Below are 22,273 nucleotides of genomic sequence, written 5' to 3' on the forward strand. Positions count from 1 at the left end.
AGGCTCATCAGACCACCGTGGCCTGCATCTTACCTCCCAAGACGTGGCCCCCACACTCGGTTTGTCTATTCCTATAGACACCTGAACTCCGACCATTTTCATCGACTTGTTGCCCTTACACCCTGGGACATTGTCTGAAGCCAACACCAACGACATGTATGACCTTTACACTTCTCTGATGACCTCGCTAACATCCGACACTGTCCCAACTAAACGCCGCCATCGCAAAAGCCACGCTCCCTGGATTACTGGTGACATCATAGCCCTCTGCAACCGCAAGGACAAGATGTTTCGTCATGCCAAGAAAAGCCACTCCCACAATGACTTGCTGGCAGCCAAACAACTCCAGCGGGAAGTAAAGAAGCAAGTTCGTATTGCCCATAAACGCTTTGTTGAAGATATTAGAGCGGTCAAAGAGCCGAAGCTATTCTGGGCGTACATTAGCTCCCGGAGGCAGTCTCGGTGTCCATCCTTCGTCATCAATGGTGACACCACGACCTCACCATCCCTCATCGCTGAAGCATTCAGCCAGCATTTTTCCTCAGTGTGGACACGTGACCTAACACCTTCGTCTACTCTGTACTCATGGTGGGTGGAACCAGGCGTACAGGGCCGCAAAAGGCAGAATTGCCCATACCAGTCAGGCTTACGTACCCAACCAGGGACCCAAATTACAGTTCAAAGTGGACGAGAGGAAGGGGAGTTGAAAAAAAAAAGGGGGGGAGGAAGGAAGAAGGGGAGGAAGAAAGGAGGGCGGAATGGCATGGCAGAGAATAAATACAGAATGCAGATCAGAGTAAGGGAAAACGTGGGGTGATGACCAGGTAGTCCAGTGGCTACTTCAGGCGCTGTGCAGCCTTAGACACAAGTCTCATGTCGTCATTTTCGGGTGGGAATGTTCCGGCGAGGTCTGCTGGAAGCTGTCGCCACAGCGCAACAGCACGGGGTAGCCATGAGGAACCATATGTCTCTCCGTTCGGATCAGAAGGGGCTCGAGGCGCTTTGTGCGGCGGTTGAGGCGTGGCGCACCCATTAGGGTATGGTGTCCGGGACCAAAGAGACGGCATAGGAGGCGGATGGTGGCAACCTGGATTGGAGACGTAAGGGGCTGCCAGGATGAAAATTGCAGCAGGGCGGCAGTCTGCATTTGTGTGTAGGACAGGCGCTGGCTTTTCGGAGTGCTCCGAGAGTAGAAGGTATAAGCCGCACGTCGTTGCACACTGGCAAGGCGAGCTTGAAGGGCAGCAGAGTGGGGCAACCAGATGGCAGAGCAGTACTCCATGACAGGCAGGACTAGGGCAGTGTACAGCTGCCGAAACGCCGTGGGGGGCATGCCAACAGTGCTGCGCGTGACAAAGCCAAGCATGCGGCGGGATCTGGCCACAGTGCGGTGGGCGTGAGGAGCAAAGGATAGGCGCGAGTCAAGTTCAACGGTTGTTGATATCACTCGCCTAAGTTCGCGGCCTCCAAGAGTGAGCAGTGGGACTTCACGAGGGCGACACAGTCCGGTGAATGTCATTGTGCACGATTTGGCGGTGTTTACAGGGAGTTGATGTTCTTCAGTCCAGCACGTCAAGGTCAGCCTAGTCAGCAGGTGGGTGGATGGGCTGGAGCAGCGTAATGTCATCAGCGTAAAGAAATGGTATACAGTTAAGGTTGCGAGTGACACTGTCAATGTAGATTGTGAACAGTGTTGGCCCCCCAAGTACACTTTCCTGTGGTACACCCGCGAGGACTGCCGTGCTGGAATGCTTCAAAGCATTGGAGGACTCTGGTACAAATAAAGTATTATTATATCCGTACGTGTCTGTGTCTCTTTCCCTCTCGACTGTGCGTGGACCCACCCAAACGGGAAACAGTGAAGCAGCCCGTTATGGGCCCGTCATGCATGACCTATCACACACACATGACCTAAACAGATGCCTATAAATTTTCATTTTTTCCGCACACACAAAGCGTGTTGTGTATATTTTCCCATTGTATTCATTTTGTTATGTATTTATGTTCGTGATGTAACACAGTTTACCGTTATGCTCATTGCGATTGCTCGTTCTGCTCGGATCACGTGTTGTGGTCTGTAGTATATACTAAATAATATAAAAAAATGGTTTGGCTACTCTTTGGCTGTTTAAAATTTCTGCATTTGGCTACATTTGGGCTACTACAAAGGACGATTTGGCGGTTTGTGGTTCGAGCAATCTGGTAACCCTGTGTCCGCCGCACGGTTGGCACCACACATAGAGAAGAAGCGGATCAACACGGCGACGGCAAAATCCTCCCTGTTCTGTGGCGACGGCGGTGTCGGGGCTGTGGAAGAGTGGCGCACGCTTTGCGGGGAGCAATGCTGACGGAGTCGATCTTGGAGACGCTCGAGGAGCTGGTGTTCGACGCCAACGAAGTGGTCACGTACAAGTGGGTGTCGCGCCAGTGGGAGCTGCACGCCAACCTCGCGAAGCGGCTGCTGGACGACTTCGTGGTGCGGCAGAGGCGCGCGGGCAAATCCCTGTGCTGCTGGCACGCCGTGCTGGCCGCAGACTCCGTGACGCTGGTGCCCGATGCGGAGCTGGCGCGGAACTTGCGCGGCCGACCGCCGGAGAGCAGCCGCGTGCACATCTACGCGGTGCTCACGAGCCGCACCGAGGACGCCAACGTGGTCTACTTGGCCGACATGCGCTCCTCCCCCTGTCGCGACGTCAAGTGCTCCTCCGTGAAACCCCGCAGCCCTTCGTGACGACCGCGAGGCTGGTGACTCGTGAAGCATAAAGCCCGAAAGGCCCGTGCAGGAACACAGCTTTCGATGTCCGACTGCTGGGTCAGCGACTGCGCTGCATATCCCGTGCTAGTGCCGGCCGCAATCTTTGGGTGCTTCCAAGTGCATGCCTGCAGCACAGCTCCGGTGACAGGCCACACGGACACTGGGTGGTGGCCGTTACTGCATTAGCTCTCGCCTAAGACCAGCAACACCACGATGAGGCTCGAAATTCACAAGTGCACACCAAGCAGCACTGAGCAGAGGTGCTCAAAGCATTCCGAATACAAAGCGCACGTGGTGGAAAACTAAGATGCAAGTGCCGAGGTACAGGTTTAAAGAGATGCAAGTGCCGAGGTACAGGTTTAAAGAAATAAAACCACCTGTCGTGTGTTTTTAGTCATTTTTAAGTCATTGCAGTTTGGTAGAATGCAAAGAAATGTTTACCAGAAAGTGCTATTTATTTCCATCGTTAAACCAAATAGGGAGAAAGTTGATCTTACCCGCGGTCTTGGTGCATATGAACTGAACTTCGCATGTGAAGGTACTTCGTTTAGTGCCCCTGGTTTGACGTTCTGTATTACTCATGGATTCAGTGAATCCCACCATTGTCAAGGTTTCAGTGACTTGTAGATTGCAGGCCAAATCAATGAGACCTTATAGGAAGCATGCTCGAGTTCAGCAGCTTGGTTTGTTGCAGGAGTCGATTCTACAAGGTTCACTTGTATTTTGTACAATAAGCACTGATTGCCCGCTCAACTGCTTCCCTTGATCATGCTTACCGGAAACGCGAGGCGTTCAGTATCAGAACTGTTCCGATAGTATGGAACGTTCTCTTCTGTCCGATGCACTCCTAGTCTGCTCTGCGCGCTGCATTGCATAGAAGCTGTCGCCACACATGAAGGAACAAAATTGTCTGCTCACAAACAGTGGTACAAACGCAGAAACTTTGAGACGTCCGAGACTGCCTGGCACACCCTATGCCAGCAACCTTGTGTCGCATGCGCCAACTTGTGGCACTGGGTCAAGGAACAAAAATCTTTATTCGACCACTGTGCACGAACTCTGTAGTGTTGAAGGCCCCGCCTCACAGCACAGCTCTGAAGCGCAGGTCTGTACCCTGCTGGGCAAATTTCTCGGGCTGTGGACCTGGCCGGCCAAGCAGCAGGGGCGCTCAGGCAATTGTGCTAATTCCAAGGAGTAGGCACAAGTCTGCAACACAACTCGCGTGGAAACAGGACATGCATACAAAATACTTCATTCAGTTTGAAAGAACCAGCATTTGGTAACTTGCTCAGCTGCACTCTAGCCATGAAAGATGTCTTTTTTTTTTCAAACGAAAAAAGTAACTTTGCACTACAGTGGTGCAATATGGGCAGGGGTGACGCCGTAGAGGCCAGCACTAAAAACAGTTATCAGCATGTTAACTGCGCCTTAGCACTCAAGTGGTACCACCAAGTGGAACTACAGGCCCCACTACAATCGCCCAGTCCTCGTTGGTTGGCGACTGCCAGTCGCACAAAGGATTCTGCGACGTCAGAGACGACGTTAGAGAGTGGTTGTGGTAGGTGCCCCTGCTTCATGTTTTCCGTAATATCTCAATGGACCTTTTTCCAGTAGCGCTCTGCACATGCGCAACTCTCGCTCCCAGCAACCGATCCGCCATTCTTGCGGGGCTAAATGTAAACAAAATGACGCCATATTGGATTACCAAGTTGCAAACGCTGAGCCAGCTAAGTGCTGCTCCGTTTTCTGAGTCCTGAAAGCGGCCGACAGACATGCGCTACAGCTGCCATCGAAAAATTTCTCTGCCACCAAAACCATGCGTGGCACCTGGGACGGCTTCCTCAACTGCCCAGAGCAGGCAGAAAAAAAGGGGGGCGTGTTCTTCCATAATCTCCCAAGTGTGGTTCGGGCGGCCACCGCAAGAGGGATACGCTACTGAAAAAAGGTCCGTTACTTGTTCGAAGTTTGTGACAAAATTGGGATCACTTATTAGGACAAAGCAGCCTTTTTGAATGAACCAAACTTGTACTTCGTCTCCATTGCCCTCCGCAATTTGCCACACACTGCCCGAACATACCTACTGTGACTTTACGGATAATCTTTCAACGGCACAAGCTCGAATGAGCCTGGCGTATATACGAGTGTTCCTAAAAGAATGCCAAAAACGAACTCTGCTCGTTGACAACTTAGCTTTGCCCATTCGAGTTGGCTGCCACACTTGCAAGCAGCACCCATTCTGTGTACCAGCACAGTTCATTCTTGTGAAGGGTAAAGTATTCTGTTCATGCTGCACATGAGTTGTATGGCATGCAATGCAATTCCGTTAAGGTTTATGTGTTCAAATAATGTCGCTATTTTCAATAAACAGACTATGACCTCATTAACTACAAGGTTTTCTCTGAAAGGATCCTGCAATAACATAATTTGTCCATTTTTGCTCAGAATCCAGGAACAAGCAAAATGGATATTTCTGGATTCTGCAAATCTTATATAGGGTAGGGTGCACAGTCAAACAAAAACAAACTAAGAGCAAGTTAGCCCTCGAAATAGCCCGAGGCATTGATTTTGTCCGTCTGACTCCCACTGTGGTTGATGCTCAATCTTGTGCCCCAAAGATTTGCTCGGATGGCTTGCTCTTTTCCTTACAAAGCGGGCAAACAAAACAGATTGGCTGCTGCACTGCACCATTACAGGTCACAGAAGTTGTGGTCCTTGAAACGGTTGCACAGTTTTCCAGTGCCGCGCTTCGCTTCAGGCAGCTTGCGTGCACGCAAAGTGATCCCTTCTCGACTGTAGCCATTATTCAGCTGTGCCATGCTGGCCAAGCCAGGTGTTCACCAAAATGTCTTTATTCACTTTTCTCGCCCGTACACCTTCCAAACAAAGGCACCACGTGCTCGCCACAGATGAAAGCCTCCTCTCGTTGAGCACCGACGACCACTGGCACAGACGCTGCCGTTCCAAGAAGAAAAGAGGAACCCCCGTCTGCGCAAGCAGGGCTGCCTGGAGGCCTCGCCAGCAGGCAACCCTCCCAGCAAGCAGGGCCAGACCACATCACTCGGCGCGACGCGGGGAAAGGAACGACGTCAAAACGCCAGCCCAGCCTCCCCCAGGTGCAGAGCGACGCTCGCCAAGGACAAAGAACCTACCTGTACATACACTAAAGTGGTGCAGTGAAGAAAAAGAGCATCCCTAAACTCCACAGTTGCCAGCCCTTTAACGCCACCTCCGGGGAGGAACGCAATAGAAGAGGAATGGTAAAAGCACGCTCGGGGCAACTACAAAAGGAGCAGTGAAACAGGACCCGACACCACCACAAGTTTAGAACAGAGATCCAGAGATAAATCACAGCCGACTGGTACCTGCAAGACAAGCACTGGCTGCAGCCAACTGGTGGCTGCTTGGTGCAAACAAACTGGGTGCAAGAGGGGAACTTGGGACCGGCACGCACATTTAAATCACAGGGCAAGCCGGTGCACAGTCAATCACAAAACAGTCGGCAAACGCCTGTCCCAGTATTCCCTTTGCATGCCTAGTTCGTTTTTCGTCTACTGCCCCTTTGGGGGTCTGCAAATGCCAATGAGGCTCGTTCTACTGAGGATTCCAAACAATCACCTGAGGGTCTCAACAAAGCCGACTCTATTTATGCCATGCGCACCAACAAAGCTGCACTTCCGATGGGAGCCGGCGAAAGTGCGTGCTGCTAGTATAAACAGTCCCACATGTCATCCCCACTGTAAAATGGCACAGAAGCAATGAACATCCCACATTAAAGACAAACAGACGTGCAATAACCACCAGCAGAACCCATTGGTAAGCGCCCTCAGGGGAGGGGGGAAAGAAAAGAAGAGAAACGTTGCGAATCGCACCAAGATTCTCGCAAAGAAGTCCGTGTAAAGAAGCAAAAAAATATACTCTAGGATTGCAAAAATAGGGCTGTGCACGAAAGTGTGGCCACTGCATGCTATGTCGGGTAGGCTGCCTGGGTCCACCTCCGGCCATGGTAGCTGGCGCTGGTTGCCTCGTGGCCGTCGGCCGGCCGTGCCGCTGTGAACTCGGCTGGGTCATACATGACGGGGGCCGCCGGAGGCTCGCCTGGCTGCTGCGGAGGTGAGCGGGGCAAATTACTATCCCCGAGGGCGACCGATTCTCTTCCCTCCTATTAGCGAGGATTACGAGCCACCGCATTTCACTTGCCCCTTTCTGTGAGGCAACACGCTAGCAACCAGGCCAGTTACTCAGTTCACTCACACGGGAAGCAGCGCTGAACATGGGGCGAAACCGCGAGGCCCAACTCGGGTGGTTCATGCTCGGAACTGCGCACAGAGACTAGAGTGGCAATAATACGAGCACACGTGTAGCAGTTAGTGGCAACTTCCTTTAGCAAACGTGCTTTTGGGAGTAGTGTGAGAGCCTCCACAGATGTTTTCTACCGGTAATAAAATCTAGTTGCCAACTGCAGTCTCTGGTTTTTTGTGCACAGTTCTGAGTATGAACCAATTATGAGCATGCATATGAACACTGAGTCGGGAGGATTTGTTTGTGCTAAGTCTCAATAGGGAACAAACAGTTGGGGAGGGGGCAGAGGAGTAGAAAACAATGGGGAGAGTAGATGCTTTCGTTTCAGCCCATAGACAAGTGTCACCAACTAGGACCTAGTCCATCTTAAGGCTTCCAAGCCCCATATATGCGGTGCTTGAAAGCCTTATTATGGATTACCAACTCGTTTGAACGCAAACTTTGCTAATCCACCAACAAGAATTTTTTAATCTAAAGCCTGTTACTTGCACGGAGGAAATAAAACAAGGGCATGCTCATCAGGGGTTGAAGCGGGCTTGAGCCCTTTGGAGCAGCTCCGGGTGCAGGAATAATGCTGTTTTGGAGCAGTAAAGGGGCGTTTTCAAGCAGCTTTGGGGTGCAAAATGAAAATTTTGTAGTAATGCAAGTCTATTTGGTAGCAGATTTCTAGAGTCAAACATCATTTATTTGTAGTCTTTCATTTCTGGTTAACACAAAAAACAAAAACTCAAATGGCCATCACTCAACATTCGATCAATACTGAGCCGACCACTTTTTCAACAAGTTATAAAATTATACATTCCCAAAATTAAAGCATCACAGCTGACAGTGCAATAACTAGAAAAGCTACAGATCAGCAATGCCTTAAAGGAGCCATGAAGAGAAAATGCAAGTTGGTTTTATTCGAAAGATTTCGTGTTTTATAGTGCCCCCAGCGCTTGTCCGGATACAAACGGTGCTTTATTCACTGAGAAATTAAACAATATAGGTTAAAATTTTGATTTTCCCGCTCAATCGTGCGTTTTCGTGGTCCCAAGTGACATCACTGGAACCGACCGCTCTGCAGCCTAGAGTACCTTCATTCACGCATCCGCCGTACAGGGTATACACACGTATACGCTGGCGCCGCCATTTTCGGTTGCTCGCTCGCCGCCGAAGCAAGTCATTGTGTCAAAACCGCGCTAAAATTATCGCCGCAATGCGGTTTACTGAAGAAGTTTGAATCATATTGTCTGTTTCGCGTTGCTAGGTCTCGTGGGAAACGAAAACAATAACGCGTTGAGCCCGTTGGCCCAATTGCGGCGGCACGGGACCGTTCAAAGGTTGTCTCCACCCTGTACTGCGGTGTTGGTTTGTTCCCGCGTTTCTTTACGTTCCGTAACCTAGATGGCGCCACCATACCATGGCAAGCGTTTGGTTTGTTTTTGCCCGCATTTAAACCTGGCTTGTTTTTGTTGTGGGAGAAAATATTCGTTCCCTGAAACAGTGCTCGCTCGACAAATGGGGTCACGTAAGACACCGTTGCTTGCGTCAATCGTCCAGTGTCGTCTGAGACAACCCCAAGCCCCGTAGTGCTGTGCAGCAAAACACCAAGCATGCTGTGCGCAGTACGAACAGCAGAACGCATCAGTACTTCTATGTTTACATGTGCTTTCGTAACTTCCACTCTTTGTCCCATCATTTTTATTGCTTTGTAAAGAATGTGCCCTAAATTTAAGCGCAAATCGCTCGTTCGTCTAGTTTGTAAGTTCTACCTAATTTGCGTCTGCTTCTGCCAGCCTCCGCCAATCGCAGAGCTTAGCCCATGTGACGACATAGGTTCTGTTGCGGGAAATGAGCTGGTGGGTCGCATGACCATTCCCGTTTTTTCTAATTATGTAGCTTATTTGAGCGAAGTTTACGTTAAAAGTGGTGTCAGTATGATTCTAAGGAAGCAATCTTTTGAATGAACCAAACTTGTGTTTTCTCTTCATGGCTCCTTTAAATAGCTACACCTAACTAGACTTAAGGCGACTGAAAAATAAATGCTCCCGTTATTACAACACCATTACACCGAGTAGGGGTGTGCGAATACCCAAATATTCGAATACGACTCGGATAGCACCTCCGCGAATAATTCGATTTGCAAATCGGATACGCACTATTTGATTTTTCGAATAGTCGAGTGGATTTTCCAAATGTGCCTGGCTCTGCGAAAGCGAGAGATGTCGGCACACGCTAACACACTGCTGCCACACAGTCTGCTCAGCAAGTTCAATCCAAATCGAGCTTTCAATGAGCGTGCCTTGCAGAGGCCGCAAATTTTGTCCCACTGCACAGAGTAATCTGCGATTGCGCCGATAAGATTTTTTTTCGTGCTGTTGCTCGCCATTGACTTCGGCCACCATTTTGAATTCTGCGACTGGATGTTTAGATGTTGGGGCAGCTCCCACCGCCGTTGCCGCCGTTTCGACAGCACTTCTCTTAATTTAAAATCAAAAGTGGTTCCGGCTTTCATTAGTGCAGTTGGTGTATGTTTATTTCATGTTCTTTGTTTTTTTTTTTTTTAGACCACTGGGGACAGTGCAGGCTCGTGCACGGCGACTAACTACAGTGCGAGCTTTCCTTTCGCAACTTATCAGTCACACTTCACGCTGCCGATGTGCTTTTGAAGAAGTGCCTCAATGTGGTCCCTGATTGCGGTTGGGCCATGTTTTCGCGCCGTATTGCTCATGCCTGCAACGTGCTCATTTCGGAATTATGAGGCGCTGTCTAGTCATTGCGTATGATTGCAGTACAGCAACTCCAATGCGAGTCAATTCATTTTTATGCGCATCGTGCTCGCTCTGGATTCCTAAAGTACCGCCTCATAGTGGCTCGGCGAATGGACTGCTGCAAGTGAGAGTTCAAAAGTGCATTCTTCGAGCTGAAAAAGAACGTCATCACTCCCGAACATGCAAAGTAGCTTCTCTTTTTGCACAAAAATTTATGAAAAATGGAGGCCTGTAAAATGAAATTGACATTCGATTCCATATTTGGCTTTTTTCCCAAATTTGATTAAATATTCAATTCGGCGGTTACTATTTGGTTTTCGCACAGCCCTACCCATGAGAAACAACCCCGAGAGGATCAGAGATAAGCAAAATGGTCTTTTTGAAGATAAAGGTTTGCCTTCATTCTGCACTTAACAAGACACTAAACTTAAAAAAAAATCCAACAAAACTAAGAGAAAAAGAAACTAAGAAAACAAGAGATAGTTTCAACTAAACTTTACTAGACTCCGGAGAAATTAAAATGAGAAGTTCATGTTCACAAAACAAAGAAAAAATCCTATCCTACTACCCGCGCTACTGAACAAGTAATACACGCTTTTATCTATGCAATAACACACACACATGCACACACACACAGAAAAATACTGTGCAACTGAGTCGCCTTTATCGAAATAGCAAATGTACAGTCTTTGTCAGAATTTTGTAGGCCACGACACACATGGGAGGAGCAGGCACGCAGCCAAGCAGGGGCGCTGCAGTTGCCGCTGTCAACTGGCTGCGCGGCTAAAGAAAGCGCAGGGCAGTTTCGCTCTTGCTTTTGCAGTGTGGCTGGCGTCACAAGCACGGCGGTGACTGCAGTGAAAAACCGGCCACACACTGCACTTATCGCACCATAGGGACCGGGCAGCTGGGCGGGTGGCGCCACCACTCGGTGCTCTCCTCGTTAGTGGAATGAGCCGGTGCATTGGACTACGCAGCCTTCCGTTGTTTTTGCCGTGTTTGCTTCGGCGCTTTGAATGTTTGTTGGTACGGTGAGCGGATATGTGCGGTGAAATGAAGTCTAGCATTTTTCAAGCATAGGTGGCAGCTTGTAAAACTCGAGCACAGCATTCAGTTATGAAACTGAGGGCATGTTTTTGGCACCTTCCTGTCTCGTCCTTCAGCCATGCAGGTATTGTTTTTTGAAAAACCATTAACCAACTATTCAGGAACCATTGTAAGTCTTATAAAGCAATGCTTTTCCACAACAAGCAATAACATTCTATTATAATGCGGTATTTATTCTGTAAACAATTCCCGATGGCTGTAGTAAACATATTTATGTGAAATTAAACACGTTTCTACCGTAGTTAATGAGGTTACGGAGCGTCGTCTATCAAAATTTCTGTTTTGGGGTAAATCTTAGAAGGCACACCCCAACTTTGTCTTTCGCTTGTGCACGACACCGTTTCATCATGAACTGTAAAAGGCCAGTGCCGCAGCATTTCTGGATCGGCTGCACACACCGGCTTTGTAAGAGAATTTAGCTGCAATGTATTCCTCGATACGCGAAACTGCATGCAGGCATAAAAATTTGCACGAAGAAACGAACTTGTCTTCCAGCTTGGCGCCTTGAGCGTCAGCTGCTATTTGTAATTACGTGTATGGGCATAAATCACACACATGGCAGGCCTCGTAAAGGTTGCCTCTACTTTCAAGATTTACCGATCAGAAAAAGCCCTGGTGGTTATCTTTGCTTTGCAAGCCGCACCGCAGCAGAACGCCAGAAATCCACGCACAACTACGCTGCCCTGACCTTCACCGGCATTCCACTGACGAGCGGTTCGCCATGCACGGCACTGTTGGCTGAAGCGACGGTGGTGCCACACAGCGGCCGCCCGGTCCCTATACTACGAAAGCAAGAGCAAAAGTTCTCAAAAAGAGGTGGAGTAGTTTCGCAGCTGGTGCACACTTGACTCCGAATGAATGTATGCGCATCTGCAAACTGGCCCACAACTGGAAGGCCTTCTGCAACATATGCTGCACACAGCACACAGTTGCAGCCGTTCCGGTGAGCAGCCAGTGGCTCCCGCACTGCTGGCCACACAATCGGCCCCCGAATTTGACTGCTCCAGTGCACCACCGCCACGGCCACCCAACTGGGAGCGGGGGCAGACCCCCCCCCCCCCCCCGAGACGAGCACTATGCCCAGGGTGACGCAACTCTAGCAGACCCTGCGCAGGCCTTCCAAAAGGCTTTTTGCCCATCTCCCAAATGCTGCGTTAAGCAAAGCCCACCCCTTGGTGCTCCTTGCGAGCGTGCTTCAGAAAGACTTCCCCGAGCAGAGCCAGTGCACTACTCACGTGGGCCTGCTGCTCGGCCGATGGAACTGAAGACACAAAATCAAAGCTCGAGTTGGCGCCGCGGGGCTCTGCTGCAGGAGAAACGGGGAACAGCACATCACCGCACCGCTCTTGGGCAGGCAGTCCGCGGCCAAACACTCGTACTGTGGTTACTCACCGCCCAGTGTCGGCTGGGGCACGAAGAACTGCGGCGGGGCCTGTTCCGGAAACGGTGCTGCCACGGGCGGGGGATCCCCCGATGCCTTGGTGGCGCCCGGATTCAGCACGTCCACATAGTGCTTCCGCAGGGCTGCACGCACAACTGACGCTCAGAGCAGGCTCTTGGGGACAGGGCACTGCACATCCCCCGTGCCTTGCATTCCCACTCTCCCTTCCTATCCTGTCTCCCCTGGGAGATAGGATCCCCTGGGTGGAGGGTTCACGCTGGCAGCAGAAGCAACACGTGCACTCAATCTCCTTCAGCCTTCCTTTCTTCCTTGACACTACTCATGCAGGCCCGCTGGTTTTCATGCCTACTTCAACAACTCCTTTCACCGAACATGGGTTTATACCCGTGTGTTAATCACTACCAAGCATCACCACTTTGCAGAGAACACAATTTCTGAACAACTTGTGCACAATGTTAGGTGCAGTCCCAGCTTCACGCTTTCATTCATATTTGCTGGCAAATGGACGGCAGGAAAGACTCTTGCAGTTTGCAAGGAAGGTCATTTTGTAGTGAGCTACCCGCAAGCAGTATCATGCAAGACATCCCTTCAATGGGTGCTCGTCTTTCATAAGATAAGACAGTTATACGAAACTCCGTTGTTTTGTGTGAGGGAGCCCTCAAACGATGTTCGTCACCAAGCTCTGCAAAACTGCACTGACTTTGGACAGGGGGCCCCCACTCGCAAGCAGGCCTGATGAGAGCATGACTGACGGTGTGCAGAGAAAAGGCACAAGTGGTCGACTCACAACGTTGCTTGTTCAGCTGGAAGCGGTTTTCGGCTCCCGACTTGTTACTGATGGGGCTTGGCTTGGCTGGAGAAAGAAAACAGACAGAAAGCCCACAAGTTGCAACACTGAGCGGATAAATGACATTCTACCTACACCTCCAAGACGGAAACACTGCATGTGCTGCAAAGCGGAGCCTCGAGAGGAATTAACATGGACAATTAATATTGCCGTGGAACGTCTGAGAAGCCACAAAATAATAGGGATAAATGCCGTTCTACAGAAGAGCTCAACTTGAAACTGCTAAAGGGATTGGTGGCGAAAAGAAATATATACACTGGCGTACAGGCATCATGGTGATTACGATGTAGCATGATAAAAGGGTGACACGAGGAGTACTGCACTCGTTGGGCACGGCTGCGAGCACTGCCGCCGAGCATGGGCCTGCTGGCCACCCCTCGCATGACCTCGCCACTCACAGCACTGGCAGGGCTGCCAAAGCTGCAGGGTGGCCGACTGTTCAAGATGGTCAAATGTGTGCTCTCCTCCATAAGAGGGTTCGTCAGTACACGTCTCCAGGAGCAGCTCACCTACCCCTGAACTCGCCACGCTTTGTCTGCTTGGCACCGCAAAAGAGGAGCTGCACTTTCCATTTCTGTTTTGACACAACAGTCACAAGCACTACCTGCGTACCAGTACTGTTAAGGGGGCACACTGGTCTTACAGCAAAAACATTTATTTTTGCAGTTATGATGATAGAAATTGGAGGACATACAGGGTGGTGCGACGATAATGGGAACACTTTAAAAAGTTTTCCTGAGCGAACCGCCGTTCTGTTCGCGCTCAAACTTTCCACGAAGGTCGCATTTGGTGGTCTATTTTGTTTGACACCAGGAACAATGACGGTACTTGCCTGTTTATTCTGAAAATAAATAAAAACGATTTTCGCCTATGGGAAGGAAAATGGTGGCTGATTTGGACGTGCGAGCCAGCGCAAGTTGATGTTGGAACAACGGCGCCACCTGGGGTATTCAGAGCGAAACGCAAGTTTGGAATTCACGGTAGGAAGGAGCCAAATGGTGCAGCAAACGATCAGAAAATGCACCTAGGAAGGAGCCAAATGAGCTAGCAGACGATCAGAAAACCCGCTTTCACTATTTCTGATTGTCTGCTACACCATTTGGCTCCTTCCTACAGTGAATCCCAAACGTGCGTTTCACTCTGCATACCCCACGTGGTGCCGTCGTTCCAAGATCAACTTGCGCTGGCTCGCATGTCCAAATCAGCCACCATTTTCCTTCCCATAGGCGAAAATCGTTTTTATTTATTTTCAGAATAAACAGGCAAGTACCGTCATTGTTACTCGTGTCAAACAAAATAGACCTTTGTGTGAACTTTCAGCACGAACAGAGCGGCAGTTCGTTCAGAAAAAAATTTTGAAGTGTTCCAATTATCGTCGCACCACCCTGTATTAGTTTTTCATTCTGATTATAGATATAAAATTTGATTTTGTGTAAAATGACCAGATTCAGATTTATCCGGATTTTTATATTTGATTCTTTGACAGCTTTTGTAACTAAACTGCTGGAGTGATGCAGTTGAACAAGGAGCCAGTGAACTGTGCACAAATCAAGGAGTGCAGTATCATTCTATCTGGTCTGTAGCAGAAGTGCGACTGTTTGAACTAGGGCTTGGAAGGTGGGAACCAGAAAAACCGGTTTTGACTTCCAAGCCCAAACTTCAAATGGTCGTAACTTCTACAGACCAGACAGAATGATACTTGGTCTTTTTTTTTTTTTTTTTTTTTTGCCTGCTCAAAGCAGCTTTGTGCAGCTCCAAGCTGCTCCGTATTTTATTTGCAGGAGCAGTGCTGCCGCATTGGCTCCACCCACCACTTCCGAAGCTGCTGAATCGTATTTCATTTGCACCAGGGAGCAGCTCAGAGCTGCCCCAAACTGCTATCGCGCCTGAGCAGACGAAGCTGGAGCTGACGACACATGCAAAGGGCACTCCGGGTCTCGTTGGTGTTTTCGCTTGTTCTGGCGTCAGTTGATCGTTTGCTCAGTGCGAGACTGGCGGGATTGTCTGCTGTTCCTTCGCAGTTCGCAATTACAATTGACGTTAAGATATTGGCGTGTCCGCGGTCTTTGACGAAGCCAGAGCATTGGTGTTTAACGAAGGGCATCAGGTTTTTGCGTCTGCCGGTATGTATATACAAATGGCAACGTTTGAACAATGTCATTAAATGTTTGCATGACCGCTCGCTTAAGCAAATGCAATGGGATTTTGCATTAGTTTGCATCCCGTATTGCAAATTTCTCCTCAAGGTACGCCACCGCTTCGTCGCAGTTACCGTAGGGGTCGAGTATATCCAAAATTGGAGTTAGGGCACCACCCCCTGTGTGAGGTAAACAGTTCATTTCAGCCCACCAGTGCACACCTCACAAAATGTGCCCAGCCGCAAATGGAATATGCATGAAAACAGCATCACGCGTACACGCCGAAACGGCGCGTTTGGTCGCGTTAAAAACGGTTCGCGACGCTACTGAGAAATTTTGTACTAGTTACTTTGACAGCCGTTTTCAAAAACTATTCGCTGTAATAATTTGCCACCCAACAATAATTATCAGGGTTCTAACTTTGCGCCGTTGAGCGCCTGCCTACGCGAGGTGCCGACACGAGCAGACGACAACTCATCACCGCAGTGCGCCTGCCTCGGGGGATCGCCGGCAGCGCAGAGCATCTTTGAGCTGCTTCTTCACGTGACCCACGATGCAACTTCCGGTTCAAGAGCTGCTTCGTAGCTGCCCAAAGCAGCTTTGAACTGCTTTGGGGCAAGCAAAAAAAAAAGAGAGAGAGAGACCTACTGTAAGTCTTACTGCGCTCCTTGATTTGTGCACAGTTCACTGGCACCTTGTTCAACTGCATCACTCCAGCAGTTTTGTGACAAGAGCTGTCAAAGAATAAAATATAAAAATCCAGATAAATCTGAATGTAGTCGTTTCACACCGAATCAAATCTTATATCTACAATTAGAATGGAATAATACACACGTCCTCCAATTTGTATCATCATAACTGTAAAAATAAAGTTTTTGATCAAAGACTGTTAAGGCAAGGCTCGGAGCAGAAACGGGCAGCCAGCATTAGGTGGCCATGCCTGTAGCAAGGTGCAATGCCACAACCCACAAGGCCTCCTGGGAGCAAAGCAGAGAGAGGCTCACTCACCTCCCAGGATGGAGTCCGAGGGCGGAGCGGCCATGCGGTTCTCCAGGTCGCCCGGTGCCGCATTCTTGTCCACCCAGCACTTCTTCTGTTCGTCCCACACAATCTGGAGCAACAACAGCGCCGCTGCACTACACCGCTGCCCCTCTGCAATCACTCCTACCACTGCGCGTCCTCCGCTATCTCTCAGGACGACAACCGGGCAACGAAGACTGCCACATGGGTCAAGGGGCCAATCATTGCTACGCTCATTACAAGTCCCCGCACCAACTTCAGCGTTCACCTTTCAAGCTATAAGCCCAGCTGATCACGCAGGCTGAAATAACACACGATATTTTCACCCAACTCAATTGCAAACATGAAGCAGGGCTTGAGTTCAGGCTAGCTGGTATTCCAGAACTTGCAGCTTTGGCGCACCAAAAAAGTGCTTATCTTGCCTCCTTTTCCAGTGCGCTGAAGCTGCAAGAAATCTATTGCAAATGTTTCGGAGACAATGGAGAAAACCTACAGCTTTGCTTCATTGAAAAGACTAGGCAGCCCATACCTCACTACAATTTTGGTCCACACTGAACATCTCTGCCTTCACTGAGAAATGAATGTGCGTGAATTACCACTGTGTTTTGAGGGCTCCGCCACTTGCTTGGGGAGCCGACTCGGAAATCGGGTGATCACACCACCCAGTGAGAGCTAGCTTTTCACCACGAAAATGCCAGAAGAATGGGATCACTCAAGCTCCCCTGAACCCTTCACACTCCTCTGAGAAAAGGGACAACCCTTGGCTGCTGTCTCCAGTGCTGGTGGTGCCGGCGAGCTGTTACGAGAGCCAGCCAGACAGCACAGCGTCCCCGCCCCTCGCAGCGCATACCTCTCACCATGTCCATTTCCCGTATGTTCTGGCACAGCAACTGCCTGTCGATTTCATCAATGCCCCAAAGCAGCACCACTCTGAATTTCAACCCCAATCAGTTTGAACTGCAAGCCCACAAAGCTGTTGTAGCCCCGCAGCGTCTCCAGCTCAGAGAGTGCATCACAACTGGCACCACGGGTGCAACTGCACTGCCTGCAAAGCGGCCAAGCCCATTGCAAAGGCTGCTTTGCCCTCTGCACAGGAGTGCACACAACTAGAAGACACTGCTCAAACTTGGGCCGGAGCACTTGCCCAGCAGTAGCAGGAGAGCAACGTACGTCAGGGTCCTTGTCGTCGGGCAGGATCATCTGGTTGGGGCCCTTGGGCAGCAGCTTCCCGAAGATGCCCCCCAGCCAACTCTTGCCAGCCACCGCCTGCGCACCACAAATGGACATGCCCCACTGTCTGCTGCACCCGGTGCACGCCAACACACTGGCCCAGACCACTGCTCCCGCAAGCACCACCATCTCCACCCGCCAGCCAGCTACTACCCCTCTTGAAAAGGCACCACTTCCGAGTGCTCATTTACAGCCACAGTTGAGAAGGACTTTGGGTCCTAAATTATAAGAAAACCTCCCCTGAAGGTTTGTTCCCAGAGCTGCCTTCAGCAGGGTACCACGACTCTCGGGCCCTCAAACACGGCAATAAACGTGATCATGCGCACGATTCTCCATGAGAAGGGGAACCATGAGCATGATCAGGTAGTGACACTTGCAAGGCACAGCGAACCTACACACTGAAATGGTGCATCTGGAGAGTGTTTAAGTGAATTTCTAGGGGAACAACTCCCATTGCAGCCAGGGGTGTGACAGCTGCATATTATTCTTTCCAAAGCTGCAATCGCTGATTACCTGCAATGGTGAAGGAAGCAGAACTCATCATAGTAATGTCGTATGATTTGTCTTCAAATACATGAACTAGGTCATTAGTGTGAGCTGTTCTCTGAACCTGCATTACTGCTGTAGAAGCACTCGCCAATTTGTGTTTGCAACAGCCACAATTTGGTCCACCATTTGGCACTCTGACTGGTAATCTTGTCAATTAGCATCATGACGAAATTTGTATCCTTGACGTCAGGACTTGCTTCACAAGCATAAATCCTTCCAGCCACGAACAACTTATGGCATTCCAAAATGCTGAACCCCATTTTGTATTGCAGCCTGTGCGCTACATTCACGCATTTTTCAGAGTTGCACAAATGTTACACAAGAAGAACCTTCATTTAAGTAAGGAATTCATCGTACCCGCAAACATTAACACAAGGGCAAAGCTAAAGAGAAAACAAAACACACGCTAGGGTGTTTGTAGCGTGTATTTCGTCACCTCTTTAGCTTAAATTTGTCTGTGTGTTAATGTTTATGGGTACAATTATTTCCTTAGTAACCAATTCGCCCAACTTAGCACTTTAGTTGTCCTTCATTTAAGGGAAAATATATGCGAAAGCTGTTCGGCATGCACCGAATCGGGAAGATACAAGGCAAATTGCTCTGTGCATTTCCCACAGCCAAATTGTCCCGAGGGGACCACTTCTGAGCGACCCATTTCTTGCCTGCATGCGGTTCAGCTGCCCTCTGACCTTTTCCAGTGCGTTTTAAGGAAGTGTCTTTATACAGGCACAACAGGAATTTCCGAAGTGGGCAGCCACTTTAAAGTAGACCGATTTTTCCTTGGCAAAAAAGACAGCAGACAATGCTTGTCAAAGGTCTCCCCCTGACAGTTCGTGTGGCATGTGCAAATGAGCACGGTGCCAGCAGAGTCCCCCGACCACTGACCGGTGGCTGCTTGGCCGGCTTGGTTGCGCGTGGCTCTGTGGCAGCCGAGGAGGTGTCCACACTGTCCCGCCGAGTGTCCGTGCTGCTGCTCACGCTGCTCCCCCGCTCCCGGGAGGGCTTCCCCCGCTGCTGCTGGGGGGAAGGGAGAGAGGGAGGGAGGATCGTCAGTCACTGGGCCCCTCTCTGGAAAGGCCCGTCATCGAGGCAAGGCTGTCCTACGGGCAATTACTGGTTGGGGTTTCACACACAACCAGCTTCACAGGTTTCATAAACAGGTAGCAGCGTCTGTTTGCGCATCTCAAAAATATGTAGCAGCAACATCAGAATGAGAAAACAAGCAGCCAACAATCTTTTGGCCCTGCTGTGAGCACTGCAGGCAGACCTTTTAATCTCGTATCCTTGTCTTGCGGCAAAATGGCCTGTGTGGACGCTGAGAGGTCAGCTGGAATTCATTACAGATCGGAAAGTGCCTCACAACCAGCAAGCCAAATAGTACATAGTAAAAAGGTTTGGAATCCAAGAAACAAATTTATGGCACAAGCCCAAATAATTGATTGACTGTAGAGTTTAACGCACCGACGCTGCACAGGCGATGAGGCGCGCCGCAGGGGAGGGCTCCGGATTAATTTTGACCAACTGGGGATCTTTAACGTGCGCCGAAATCTCAAACACACGGGCGTTCTCACTCTTTGCCTCCATCAGAAAAGCGGCCCCCGCAGCCAGGGATCGAACCCGCGTCCTTGTGCACAAACCCAAATTTGAAGACGTATCTTAGCACCCGTATGATGTGTTCCGTATCAAGTTTTGACCATAAGCACGCCAGAACCGTTCCAACAAATATTAAGCTGGGACAGCAGACCAAACGGTAAATGCATTGCAAAATACCAAACGGTAAATGCATTGCAAAATACACTAACCAATGCAGTACATTCCCACTTTTGCGCTCGCATTCAAAGTCCCTGTTTCAGCTACAGCGCAAGTTGGTACAGTAGCACATGCACAACGTGTGCCTAGCTCGTGTGGACTTTGGCAAGATGAGTTTACCGCTGCTCCTTATTCAGTGATCAGCAAGAACCAACTGCCTACTACTGTTCTTCTCAACTTGAGCTCTAGCTCACTACAGACATACAAGCCAGGGGGCCAGCTGCAATGTTAACAGCACTTTCATAGGACAACTTCCCCTGCAGGAATCTTTCAAACCGCACAGAAGATGAGACAAGGAGTGGAGGAGCACGGGACGAGTGCTCATCCTGTGCTCTTGGTCTCATCTTCTGCGATGTTTAAACACGGTTCCAAACCAGCTGACCCAGATCTCCCTGTTACCTTTGGGAGGAGTCAACAGATATCCAGAGTAATCTGCACACTCAAATTGAGAAGTAATGTCACCTTGCTCAGTGAAAACAAAAGCGATGCACATTTGAATCTCAAAATACTTGGATGGCACATTTAGTAAGGGCACGCATACACAGACAATGGAGTGCTCCCAGGGGACTAGAACCAAAGGCGGCCTGTGATTGGAACAGCCAGCACCAAGAGCAGCAACCTGTGTGCCCAGCAGTACTGCTTGGCATAAGTAGAATGATAGCCTTAGCTTGGCACATGACCATCCTACAGAATGAGAAATTCCCGGGATGACCCGGACCTTGTGCTTCCAGCAGAGCACCAGAGATGCGCTGCGCGCGCAAGGTACCAGGGGCAGGAAATGAAGTGAGGCAACTTGAAAGCTTCAGAAACCGCGAGACTAGCAGCCCACCATGCACGGCACGATGCCCCCATGGCCCACAAGAAAGAGACACGGGAGACACAATGGCAAACGACAGCTTTATCGTCTCCATCCACGCAACAGTGCAGCTAACACTGCAGCAGCAGCAGCACCACCACAGCTTGCTGCCACGAGATAAATGCAATGCCTGCATACTAGCAAGCACTGGCACAACAGTGCGAGTACAGTTTGTTCCATGAAAGTGCAGCAACAACAACTTGCACTAGAAGCGAGAGCCAGGCGGCAACAACAACCAGGTCGCCAGTAACAAGCATGTTCCCCGAGCGGCTTTCACTAACCACTTCCCCAGGCCCCAAAAAGGTACACGGCGGGAGTTTTGTGAAAGACTTTTCCCAGTGCAGTCAGTGTCCAAAACGTGCACCAAACAGCCGCCATTGTTTAAGCACCGAAGACGACTCGTGTGCACCATATTGTATTCACCTCGGCCCTACTCTCTACCAACATCAAAAACTAGCAAAAAGCATGTACAGTGAAAGACACCTGCGAGCAGATTTTCCAAAAATATGCGTGCAGCAGCAATACGCAAAATATACTACATCCTCTGCTTTGCTCAAACGTACAAGACACATTTGGGCCTCTTGGTCAGAGACACTGCACGGGAAGAAGCCCCCACACTGCCCACCTGGCGACATCCACAGCTCTGTTGCCGGGCCATCTTGGCCGCCAATGGTGCAGCGCCTGCCAAATGAAGGTCAGCCTCACTTCACGAGGGTGCAAGGGCCCTACATGTCCCTCGAGAGGTGTGCACTTGCGCTGGACACCCCAAACACTGCTCTTGTAATTCCTCAATGCATTCCGAAAGCTCGCAATTAGCAGCAAATGCGATTTCCTCAGCTATCAGACCCGGCCTCCCACAAAAACCAGGGACATTTCCTTTTTGGTTAACCATCATCTTGCACGTAATCAAGAAAACGGCCAGATACACGCAAGCTTGATTTCTGGCATCAGCCTCAAAGGTTGATGCGTTAGACCGTGCCAAAATGCTTCCTTTGAAGGAAAGCTTCCCTGCCCGAGACACATGAAGAAAAGAACCCCTTACCTCCCGTTCCCATCACAAATCATCGGCCGTCAAGAGGGAAACAAAGCAAAAAGCTTGCCTGCCACGCCGGCATGCTCATTCTTTAGCACGCTGTTTTTCCAAATACCCACACACACTGAAGAAAACCCGATGTGAAAACAGCACGCCTGGCAACATCTCCCTTGAGGCTACACTTGACACTATGCCTCCATAATCGCTAGAGAACGGAACTTTAGGCACGAAAAGTAAAGGCTTTAGACGCTGAAACAGGCACTGAAACATGCCATTTAGGCATTCATAGGCACCAAATACTGACGTTTAGGCACATTTAGGCTCAATTTCTATTTACTTCTGCAGCAAATTTTACGACAAATTTTTGATTTGCAGTAAAACAGCGGACAGGCCTCACGCTGTGGGAAAGTAATGATTCTTCGTGAAAATTAGCCCCACAAAAGTTGCGACAAAAGAAAAGCTTAAAAGCTATGAT

The 22,273-nt window shown here is 49.8% G+C and overlaps 2 protein-coding genes across 11 annotated transcripts in view; one reads left to right on the forward strand and one right to left on the reverse strand.

Annotated features, from left to right (window-relative positions):
- Positions 1 to 2,341: 2,341 nt before the first annotated feature.
- On the forward strand, positions 2,342 to 2,731 carry LOC144153148 (DNA polymerase delta subunit 3-like). The gene has a single exon (XM_077684828.1). The coding sequence runs from the start codon at positions 2,342 to 2,344 to the stop codon at positions 2,729 to 2,731; it is 390 nt and encodes a 129-aa protein (XP_077540954.1).
- A 2,857-nt stretch (positions 2,732 to 5,588) lies between these two features.
- The window catches only part of LOC144180721 (uncharacterized), a 102,065-nt gene continuing 85,380 nt past the window's right edge, over positions 5,589 to 22,273 (reverse strand). For 6 of the 10 annotated variants that reach the window (XM_077709021.1, XM_077709011.1, XM_077709009.1 and 3 more), the window contains 7 exons: positions 18,986 to 19,117; positions 17,492 to 17,587; positions 16,310 to 16,412; positions 13,104 to 13,169; positions 12,307 to 12,438; positions 12,150 to 12,220; positions 5,589 to 6,857 (listed from right to left, as the gene is read on the reverse strand). In XM_077709021.1, coding sequence (XP_077565147.1) covers positions 6,720 to 6,857; positions 12,150 to 12,220; positions 12,307 to 12,438; positions 13,104 to 13,169; positions 16,310 to 16,412; positions 17,492 to 17,587; positions 18,986 to 19,117 — 738 coding nt within the window. In that variant the 3' untranslated portion in view covers positions 5,589 to 6,719. The remainder of the gene's footprint in view (positions 6,858 to 12,149; positions 12,221 to 12,306; positions 12,439 to 13,103; positions 13,170 to 16,309; positions 16,413 to 17,491; positions 17,588 to 18,985; positions 19,118 to 22,273) is intronic. The other 4 variants (XM_077709019.1, XM_077709017.1, XM_077709015.1 and 1 more) reach the window with 4 other exon arrangements.

The sequence above is a fragment of the Haemaphysalis longicornis genome, unplaced genomic scaffold (assembly GCF_048455015.1).
Source record: "Haemaphysalis longicornis isolate Haplotype H1 unplaced genomic scaffold, Haemaphysalis longicornis Haplotype H1 scaffold_1, whole genome shotgun sequence".
Taxonomy (NCBI): Eukaryota; Metazoa; Arthropoda; class Arachnida; order Ixodida; family Ixodidae; genus Haemaphysalis; species Haemaphysalis longicornis.